The sequence below is a fragment of the Mya arenaria genome, chromosome 5, assembly GCF_026914265.1.
Source record: "Mya arenaria isolate MELC-2E11 chromosome 5, ASM2691426v1".
Taxonomy (NCBI): Eukaryota; Metazoa; Mollusca; class Bivalvia; order Myida; family Myidae; genus Mya; species Mya arenaria.
In genome coordinates this window covers 22,870,107-22,880,972 of record NC_069126.1, presented here as the reverse complement: position 1 = coordinate 22,880,972, position 10,866 = coordinate 22,870,107, and the positions used below count along the sequence as shown (strand labels likewise).

General features: G+C 32.4%; 2 protein-coding genes across 2 annotated transcripts; both read left to right on the top strand.

Annotated features, from left to right (window-relative positions):
• Positions 1-131: 131 nt before the first annotated feature.
• LOC128235538 (uncharacterized) lies at positions 132-3,232 on the top strand. Its single transcript, XM_052950350.1, has 6 exons — positions 132-210; positions 971-1,288; positions 1,684-1,980; positions 2,179-2,484; positions 2,602-2,885; positions 3,158-3,232. Exons 1-6 carry the CDS (start codon positions 159-161, stop codon positions 3,230-3,232), a joined length of 1,332 nt encoding a protein of 443 aa, XP_052806310.1. The 5' UTR covers positions 132-158.
• Positions 3,195-10,618, top strand: LOC128233417 (uncharacterized). The gene is made up of 5 exons (XM_052947083.1): positions 3,195-3,475; positions 8,124-8,258; positions 8,777-8,883; positions 9,165-9,349; positions 9,658-10,618. The coding sequence occupies exons 1-4, from the start codon at positions 3,235-3,237 to the stop codon at positions 9,339-9,341; spliced, it is 660 nt and encodes a 219-aa protein (XP_052803043.1). The 5' UTR covers positions 3,195-3,234; the 3' UTR covers positions 9,342-9,349; positions 9,658-10,618.
• Positions 10,619-10,866: the final 248 nt, after the last annotated feature.

Below are 10,866 nucleotides of genomic sequence, written 5' to 3'. Positions count from 1 at the left end.
TGGCGATTCCGGTACTCAAGTAAAACAATTGTTGACTGAAAGGAGCATGACAAAATTATCTTCCCTTATTTGAAGATAATTGAGGGAAAATCTGTTCGTTTTTCTGATAACAATAAGTAAAAAAGTTTAATTTAATGAATTAATCATTCAACTGAGATATGCCTCGACAATCGATGTTAAAATGTGCTCAATTTACAGTACTCGTTTTTGGTATGTTGGATATGTAACCGCTCTTTATCGTTTTTATTTCATTATAAGACAGGAGTTTTAACTACCTACAAAAAACTGCTACTGCTACTACTACTACTACTACTACTACTGCTGCTGCTGTTGCTACTGCTGCTGCTTCTACTGCTGATGCTGCTGCTACTACTACTACTACTACTACTACTACTACTACTACTACTACTACTACTACTACTACTACTACTACTACTACTACTACTACTGCTACTGCTACTGCTACTACCAATACTTCTTTCTCCAGCATTACTTCTTCTACTACTACGACACAATTAACTTATGTAATAGAAAAGAAACGGTAACGTTTATTTTCTACTAGTAATTATGTTCAACAAAATACTCTGATGATTTCTGTGTTTCGATCTTAGTAAATAAACCTAGACGCTTTAATCCATCTTGAATCCAGCTCTTTTGTAAACTAATATATTTATTAGTATCACTATTTATTAATATTATCATTATTAAATATACTATTATTATTGTTATTTTTATTATTATTATTATTATTATTATTATTATTATTATTATTATTATTATTATTATTATTGCTATTATTATTATTAATATTATATATATTTTTAGCGCTATTTTTATATTTACAATCAGCGTTCAAAATCGCTGGCCTATCGGATTTGCAATAATAACTTTTAATAATATTGTTTTACTTGAAAAGTAACTTTATTTAGGGTATGGAGTACTTTTAATTAGTTTACAATCTTGATTGCAGCTCTGTTTGACTACATATCGGCTGTCAACAACCATTATGGAACAATATCAGTAGTAGGACCAGCTTTTGTGAACAGGGAGGTAACACTGAAAGCGACACCATTCTACCCTTGGGGATGTCACGTAGAGTGGAAATACATTATTAACGGACAAACACATGTTCGAGCAATGGATGATGACTTTGCTACAAGATATTCGGAAGATGAGTCATTTTTTTTGAAATGGAAGGCTACAGTTGCATACAACAAATCTGTCTTCTACGCCAGATGTTCAACCAACACAACGATTAAAACAAGCATGGTATCTTTAAATATTACAGGTAAAATATCGAAAAAAAAAACGATTTAAGTCTGGACCCAAATGAAGATATGCATATTAATACGGATATAAAGACTGTGCGTTGCTTTTTTGTTTCATCCATTTGTTGTTATTTGGGTCTTTACTCATTAAAGCCTTCTAACACAGGCATGGTAGTTTGTTTGCTACTGGGCCTGTCTATGTACATTATACTTGACTATACAAAATTACTGGACGACCCGTATTAACCAAGTACACCTATATTTCTTACGATCATTTTGGAAGAAAATGTAAATTGTAATAAGCTAAATATGTCAACTAATAAGATCTTTGTCGAATTAATCAGTTAAAATAAATAAACTTCGATAGGTTAAGAAAAACTTCTAAACATATTACTTACTAAGTTCTAATCTGCAGATATTGTTGGACAATGTGGAACTCTCGTGCTTTTAAACCAAGTTGTTCACGGCGCGGACATCAAATTAGGATACTTTCCGTCTGACCTTTCTCTATATTACGAAACATTTCTTACACGAACATGGAAGAAGAACAGCGAAGATATAAAGCTACGCGAAAGTTATTACGTAGAGGAAACAGTATCTCCATTTCTGTACACATTAACGGTACCCAACTTTGATAAAACAGATGAGGGATCTTATACTTTAGAGTGCAGTCCAGCAGAAATCACGGATTACGTACAACTTTATTTTCCAGGTACCTACTTTGTATTTCAATGAATAATCAAGCAATCTATTTTTAAAATTATGTCATGTTTAAAATGTTCACGTCTAATGGAAGTAAACAAATTTATATATATGTTAAATTAGTATGTAAACAACTTTTAGTCTTTTTTTAAAAGTATACATCATATATAATATGCTAACTGATTGAAATCAGTTTAATTGTTTTCAGAGCGACCGAGTTACCCAGTTCTCGGTCCAAAGTCCCCTGACTTTAATACAACAGAATGCATTTATGTTTATGGAGGCTCCGACTTTTATTGCAAAACTGAAAACGGGACAAAACCCGTACATGTCGTACTTAAGCTGGACCAGAATTTATTTGTTCTTGCTGAAAGCAAAGAAATCAAAGGGATGTACCGATTCCATGACGTTTATCAACAAATGGCTGGACTGTCAAGACAGAATGTGACATGCCAAGTTTCAAATGCAGCCCTTGAAACACCCTACGACGTGCATGGCATTCTCTGTAACGTAGGTAAGCAAATACGAGACTCATACTGACAATCTATAAATCGTGTTTTTTTATGGATGTTTAACTATTTGGATCTTGCATAATATTAGATGTTAGTACATCATTAGGCCTCAATTTCAGAGAAAGGTAGCCCGCCCATGTTAACAGTTCCTGAATTCCTTGATGGAGAAGGTTCGACAACAATCTGTGAAGTGCAAAATGCTATCCCAGCTCCGGACATAGAAATACGCGTTGACACAATTTTGCTAGCTGATGTTCAACAAATGGATTCATTTAATATATCTTCTAATACGTTTACAAGTCGTGCAAAGGCAAGAAAGACTAATAAAATGTGGAATGGAAAACAAATGTGTTGCACCAGGGATAATAAACATGATTTTGGTTTAACAGAAATGTCAATATGCGTAAATATCAGTATAAAATGTAAGTTTCACTCAAAGCGATTGACGATTATTGTTAAATTTTAAGAAGGGAATATATGAGAAGAAAACCCAAATATAATATAACTACATTTCTCATAGTAAAAGTTTGTATTATTGAACTATGAATTCAACATTTTTCTTGTTTGGTTGTATTTTTGAAAACTAAACATTATATGTTTGTATTTCCTGAATTGAAAACGTTAACATTTGAATTTTATACTTCTATTGATGAGTTTGTTCTATTTTGTTTTCAGATCCCCCGTCGGATCTTTCCATATTCGTCAACAAAATACATAAATATAGCAACAATGTTTCTGTCTGTTTTTTAAACATGTCTTGTGAAACGGATGCATCGAATCCGCCATGCAGAATTGAATGGGCAAGAGACAACGATATTTTAAGATACGTACAAAGCAACAACTGGACGAATGAAACAAGTGGGAGTTACCGTTCTATTTCCAACGTGTTCTTCAATGCCACTAAAGACATGGCTGGTGGAACTATTACATGTTCAACAAGATGCGATCATTTTCCATCGCATTTGAATGCAATCTATGAAATAACGTGTTCTGGTACGTCCTGGGTTTTATTCATTTTCTCGAGTTTCGTTAACACTCTCAATCAATATTTATGGAAAAAGCTGCAGAAACAAGCTCAGTCGCAAAAACTTAAACCCGGTTTAATGGCACTGGGTAAACGCCAAAGTCATAGAGCATTAAATCACAAACAAGAAACATAGAAGAACAGCACAAAATTCCACCAACAGCACAGTGCATACATATATATAAAAACTAGGTATGTTTATTAAGAATTATTAGATACCGCCTTGGAACGGTCAGTCATATGCCTTGTTTTGTTCTGATCATTAAAGACAAATAAGTTAAGCATAATACTGCATCGAAAAAAACATCAACCTATATTGCGCTCTTTTTAAGACTTATTCACAGAAAGGACAAGGGCCAACATGGGGATATATATTATATATTGTGCGAGTAATAATTAAGAAAGAGCATAACATTTTATCCATATTTCAATTCGTTCAACTTTCTTTAATTGACGTTTTTTTTAGAATATCTATATTTTATTTAAATGTGTAAAACTGCACAAGAAAATGAGTTTTTTTAATCAAACCTCACAAAATAAAAATATTATTTTCAAAGACAGTTCAAACGAAATTATTTAGAAGTAATGTTGATTATTCGTTGTTAAGAACACATATTTTTTTAGGATGTGTATTAGTTAAACGGCGAAAGGTCAACGAAATCAACACAATAGAGATGTATGTACCAAATGTTATTTTGTAATTTATTTATTTTTATTATGTTTTGTATAAGAGAAATAAAATGTTATGCACTTTCTTACATATGTTTCGCACAATATATTTATCTCATGCTTTTCGATGAAATATGGGGTTTAAACAGTGAAATAACAACAGTGAAAATATCAATTTTATATTTTCACTGCAAAATACTACTTTTGAATTTCTTTGTAGTTACTTGCCTTGATCAAAACTTAACACTGGACGTTGAACCAGTAAATGTTGGCAACAAAATGTTTAAAAATTAAATAAATGTTTTATAAATTTAAATAAATATATATTTGGAAATTAACAACTTACCGTTCATTACCGGTTATACCGTTTTTCAAACATTTTCTTCATCTTTGTAGCTGAATGTTCGAACATTTGCTTTCATACCAAATAAATTACAGACAAAAACAACATAAAAAGAATCTAATATTATTGTTCAAACGTATTTTAAAATGTTTGTCGTTGTAGTACGTAAAATGAGCTTTCCGAAAAATTCACACAACATTTGATAGATAATCCGATATTTTTTACCCCATCCACACCTCAAAATTTGTCAACAAACAAGCGTGGCTTTCACTCTTTATCTGGAAAACGAACCTGTTTTCAAGCGAAACAGACTGGTCCCTGACAGTAAGATGACTGAATATTAATTTACTATGAAACACATGCAGTCTTAAACTAAGAAGAATGTTTAAAATCCAATCAGTATCCGCATTTGTTTTGCTTACACATTTGACCTTCCAAATTTTCATTCATTAAATAGCGGCGTAGTAATTTGGTTATGTATTTATGACTCACTTAAATTAAAAGTGTTTTCATTATTTTTTGGAAAATATGTGCACTTATAAAACTTCATTGATTACTGTTCATAAAAGCTTTGCACTAAAAAACGAGCGAATAATAATCTATAAGAATGAATAGCAGGTAACTTTTTCTCAGCAAACCGAAAATAGAAAAGTTGACAACGGGTAATTCAGAAATAAATTTAAAAAAAAACTCCGAAAATAGGTATAAATGAAACAGAACATTTGTTTATTTTAGTGTGAGATCGTGTTTTATTTCACTCGTGATCATAGAAAACCTAATCGTTCACTCGTGGCTTCGCCACTTGTGAAAATGTTTTTCTATGACACTCGTGAAATAAAATACGATCTTACACTGAAATAAACAAATATCCTCTATATATTTCCATGTTGGCTCTTGTTCTTTCTGCAAATAAGTCTCTTAGGAGCGCAATATAGGTTGGTGATTTTTTCGATGCAATATAACACTCAACTTATTTGTCTTTGATAATCTAAAAAAACAAGGCATATGATTTGGAAATATTTGCGCTTTTGAGTGAGTAATTTTTGGCCACGTAGCTATAAATAGTATTAGTTTTATTTGCTATAATCATTAAAGTCAAGTGAGTCAAACATAATAAAGCATTTCAATTTAAAAAGTCAGCAACTTATAAGGTGGCCCTTTAAAGACTTTAAGCCTAACTTAAAATAGTGAAATGTCAAGCGAAAAAAAGAAAAAAAAATACGGACTGTTTCTATTTATTTCTAACTCTAACGATATTATAAGTCATTGCAGTGGACTAAATAATTCGTTAACGCCATTGCGCCAGAGAACTGAACTTTACTACATTCAATGTTTAAATTAATGAGAGTATTTAGGGAGCGAAAATCCTTACTTCCGATTATAAACAAGATACAGTCTCCACAGAAAACGCCTGTTCTAATAAATACTTTGCTGACAGGAAATGGGGATGTTGCAGAAAATGTCTGATTGTCATGATCATGGGGTTGACTTCCTGAAATAGTTTATTTCTTATTAAATTGCAAGTTTAAAACATACTCGGTCCACCAGAAATGCAGGCGTACAACAATAACAGACATAATGTAAAACAGATAAATGTTTAAGAATTAACACTTATTAGTATTATACATGTTCAAGATGTCTACTATTAAGTTCTTGTTACAAATGGATAAAACACACTGTATAAGAAAATCCTTATCATGTTAAAATACATTATGGAAGGCAAATCCTTCCAAAGAAAAATATACATCCTTAATTCGAAAAGTGATGTAGAAATGTATCAGGAAGTAGCACAGTTAAGGGAGTACACGGTATAGAGAAAACAACAGTTAGTATACATCGTATTAAGGATTAAAATTCGACATGTTGCATTTTATTGGGGTATGGTATGCAATGGGGCTGTTCAAAATAGGTGGAGTCCGAAGGACTCTACCAACATTTTGAACTGCGCCATTGCATACCATACCCCAATAAAATGCAACATGTCGAATTTTGATACTTATATTTACATTCATTTAAATCTACATTTCTGCTTAAATGAATTGAATATTCAAGAGCATTTTCTCTTTTCTTTCTCTCGTTGTTCTCAACGGAGGGTAAATTAGAACAGCTATCGTAACCTACTTTTATACGACAATGAATGCACAGATAAAATAGTTCTTTATTTATATATTTACTTTCTATCTTTTCAAGGTCAAGAATATTATGAATACGTATTATTGCATACAATGTGTGTTTTCGGTCCGTTATCGTGGTGTATTAAAACGCAAAAACCCGGGCGTTATCGGTAGAAAACGTGTATTATTCAGTAACTTCACGTGCCGTTAATGCCCGTTGTTTTACATATGCGCTTTCAGGGCCCGCATCATAACAATGAAGGCTGAGCGACCTGGTTTCTGACCGAAAGTTGGTCAACGATGCAAACTTTTGCACAAAAACATATTTTAGAATATATAATGTAGCTGCATACAAATACTAAAACAGGAAATAAACCACAAATCATATAACTTACATATTTTCTGCTGAGTTGTCTTTCCTGGCAAGCTGATGTGTTTACCAAATAGTTTTTTCTGCAGTTGTTTTGGCTATTAAAAGCACTAAATTATGTCTAAAACGACTAACTCCTCCGAACTTTTAGTTATTTCTGTCGATTTTATTCAGAACTTACGACTTATATGGTCATGATTCCATTATGTCGTATGCAATAAATAAAGAAATTTCAAATATTTTTTCTCTGATGCTGAAGATGCTGTACTTTTTATCAAGAACATGTTTACAAAATTTTCAGGCTTAAATTAGTTATCAAAACAAATAATGGTTGAAGTAGGACTGAATAGGTAATTAGTTGATTACCCAATAGGTATTGTGTGTAAATAATCCCAGTAATCCAGTCAATTTTCGAAAAAAACAACACTTTCAAAACGAATGAACACTGCAAAAAATGGCGTCGAAACAAAATGCAGCTGCCGAGCTATGTTGCGGCCCGAATCGAGCTTAATGTAAAACTTTTTCAATGACATCACTCATGACGTCATACAAGCACCCGTTATAGAGGTTACTTTGAACTAACTGTTTTTGCATTTTCGTGACATTTAACAGCATTTTTTAACACAAACGTTTCTTCAACTGTTCCATTCATCATGAAATTATCTACATTAAAATCAATCAAATTATCGTTGCTTATTTTGTTTTAACTGCTTTACTGCAGATTACAGTTTTGCATGTTGCCAATAATTGTACTACGATTTCATTAAAAAAATTAGTTCCGTAGTAAATATGCCCCGCCCCTTGGTATTATTGCGCCCAATGACAGGACAGAAGTATCGAACAAACGCATGCGATATCGTTGAGAAATGCCATTGCACTTTATACAGAAATAAAGTTCAATTGATAAACAACAACCATCGTTTAGGAATGACGTGTGAATGTAAATATATGTAGATTAAACTAAATTCTGGTTATATAAGTGGGTATTACACATTCAATGAAAGACTGCAGCTCCGGCCTTTTGTGATTTCAGAAGTTATATTTTTGATCTCCAACTACGATACAATAGAGAACTTAATGTCTCTTGAAATACTGGTATAGTAAATTTGATCTAATTGCAGAATCAACTGACAACTCTGCACCACAGGTAACCCAACAGTGGCATATGTCGGCCATTTACGCCGTAGCTGGAACAATTTTACTTCTACTTATAGCAACGTTGACCTTTCGTCTATTTAAGCGATGCAAACCTCATGGTAATTATGTAGATACTTTTATTGGAAATAAGACATTCATAAGTCTTCATAATAATTAATTTTGAAAAAAAATATAGCAAGTTTTATTATAAACGTCAAGAAAATCAGTAGGGAAGTGAAACTTGTTAACACGAAATTGCATAAACCAATGTCATTAACTCGATAATAAAATGTAGGCTATGGAAACATGCTTAGAAGCCAAACACTTACTGTTACATTTTTAATGGCACAAGGATCGAAAGTAATCTGCAAAAAAATCACTCCGCGTATATATATATGGCGTAAATGTTTATCAATGAACCATAGATCGATCATCAATGCATTCAGAGCAATCAGCTGAAGTATTTACACATGTTAAAATGTTAAACTTTCATCGGTAAATTTGCTATTTTTTCAAAAGGTCAAAAACAAGAACGGTTGATGTTCACATAAGTGCAATGACATTCAGATAGGTGAAAGAATTTCGTCGTGTCCTTCGTAATTTAATCACAGTTATCTGGTTTTAACTTTTGACACAGTGTATGCAACGCTTCTACGCCAAAGGACAAGTGCAGTTAGAGAGCCAGTTACACATGTGTATGATACTGTCCAGTCTAATATTGAGCCAACTGCCTATTACAATCTGGTAACATTTCTTTATATCAGTGAAATGTAATATCTTCTAGACTAAGAAGCGTATGCTGTGTCTACTCCAAGATTATTTCGATGTTTGAAGCTGTGTAATATTATGGTATTAAAAACTGGTTTAAACGATCTGTTTGTTCCATCTATAATTTATATTAATTTACACAAATAAAATACTCAATAGTCGTATTCCTAAAATTACTAAAAAATGAATTTGCAATGTTACTAGCTGTTTTATCCTCTAATGTTTATTTCTATATCATGATGAAATATTAATTTTAGAAGAGAGTAGGGTCAGCAAGTGCTATCGAGATCACAAACGCACCTCAACATTTGGAGAGTGAAGGAAACAGACGTTCAAGTGAAAATGAATGTCATTATGACTATGTGGACACACCATCCGATCTCAGAGACAGTCAGACAAACAGGCCGAATGCAAATTATCTTCACCCTTTATAAAACTATTTGTGAGTAAAACATTTTGCTATATAGTCATATTTGTATCTTTCGTAAATCCTATAATCATATTGTTAAGCTAACCATTTCAATGCGTTTTTGGTTTATACAATATATTGAGAATGTACTTAATTTTGCGGTATTAGTTTGCAACCATTCCAGCTTTGCAGATAAAAACGTGTATATGTAAACCAAGTTTATACTTATGCAAATAAGATTGCACACATATAGATTAATTCACCACATTAACTCGTCGCCGCGGATATACGTTAACCAATATAAAACTGGTTTAACTACAATGTATATGCTATTTTTTCAGGTCGATTGCAAAGACAGCTTTAGCTGTTACCCATCACACTGGATTCCGTTTCCTGATTATAAACCAGTTGTCCTTGTTGACAGACAAATTATCTCATCCTACCCCTGGTAAAACAACAACACGGCCTCTTAGTTAGAGTTGGACACCTTAATCGTTAAACCATTTTCATTCTGTTGTTTTCTCAATTATTCATATCAAAAATAGTTTATACGAAGCTGTGCTGAGAATAACAACCTTGGAAATGATTCAGATAAGATAAAACATTTGACATGGTTGAGTATCTACGGAAATTGGCTTAACACTCTAAAGCTGCATATTTAAAATGAATGTATGAATGAATGATTGAAATACATTTTTTTATTCTTTTCGGAAAGATACGTGTGAGGAGGTTACGAAATTGTAGTGAGGTTTAAGGTTGTACGCATAGCTTCCCATACTTGTATCAGGTGAAGTTAAACTTTAGAAGTCTTTTGCAAAAACCTACTTTAGATATACTTGAAGACTCGCTGATTTTAATGTTACTCACTTCCTCGTGGCATGTAAGATGTGATTCCAAACTTGTACAATGTATACATATATTGATGACGTGGTAGATAGACAAGTATCTAACATGAACACGTACCTGTACACGATGTGTTTCGCAAGCTCTTTAATTATTACACAGTGAGTTGTGGTGTTCATGGCAAGATGGTGTTGTCAAAATATAGGCATACATAATATTCAATGTTATATGTCATGTTAATAACATGTTAACCTAATTATTTACAAATATCGTTTCGTTTTCGAAAAGCGTGAAAACAATTGAAGAATGGTTGGTTAACCATATAAGCATTTGCCTCCTCCTTTTTTGTACTATTATCATATCATTGTTAATTTATTTCCCATATGAGTGCATAGTTTCGTAAACTGTTCTTAGACGCGTTTTATTAGTTAGATGTATATGTACTGTTGTATTGCACCTTTGAAGAATCAGGAGGCCGTTTTAATATATATCTTAGTCGATTTCGGTCGTAAATTAAAATTATGTTGTGAGTGAATTCAACTTACACCAGCATTGAAAATGAACACGAAGTTTAGGTAATTGATGCACTGACATTTATGTTTATTCAGATGTATATTACTTCAGGTTTATAATAAGTGTACCTTCCTCTTGATTTATTGTTTTTAAGCGGCTGCGGTCTCTTTATATGCCTATAGGTTTAAGTGTGT

Excerpts from the sequence above, each read along its gene's own strand:
- LOC128235538 (XM_052950350.1), top strand. The coding sequence starts at position 159 with ATGCCTCGACAATCGATGTTAAAATGTGCTCAATTTACAGTACTCGTT. Across the intron at positions 1,981-2,178 it reads CGTACAACTTTATTTTCCAG|AGCGACCGAGTTACCCAGTT; the intron begins GTACCTACTTTG and ends AATTGTTTTCAG. Across the intron at positions 2,886-3,157 it reads TAACAGAAATGTCAATATGC|ATCCCCCGTCGGATCTTTCC; the intron begins GTAAATATCAGT and ends TTTTGTTTTCAG.
- LOC128233417 (XM_052947083.1), top strand. The coding sequence starts at position 3,235 with ATGTCTTGTGAAACGGATGCATCGAATCCGCCATGCAGAATTGAATGG. Across the intron at positions 8,259-8,776 it reads TAAGCGATGCAAACCTCATG|TGTATGCAACGCTTCTACGC; the intron begins GTAATTATGTAG and ends CTTTTGACACAG. Across the intron at positions 8,884-9,164 it reads CAACTGCCTATTACAATCTG|AAGAGAGTAGGGTCAGCAAG; the intron begins GTAACATTTCTT and ends TATTAATTTTAG.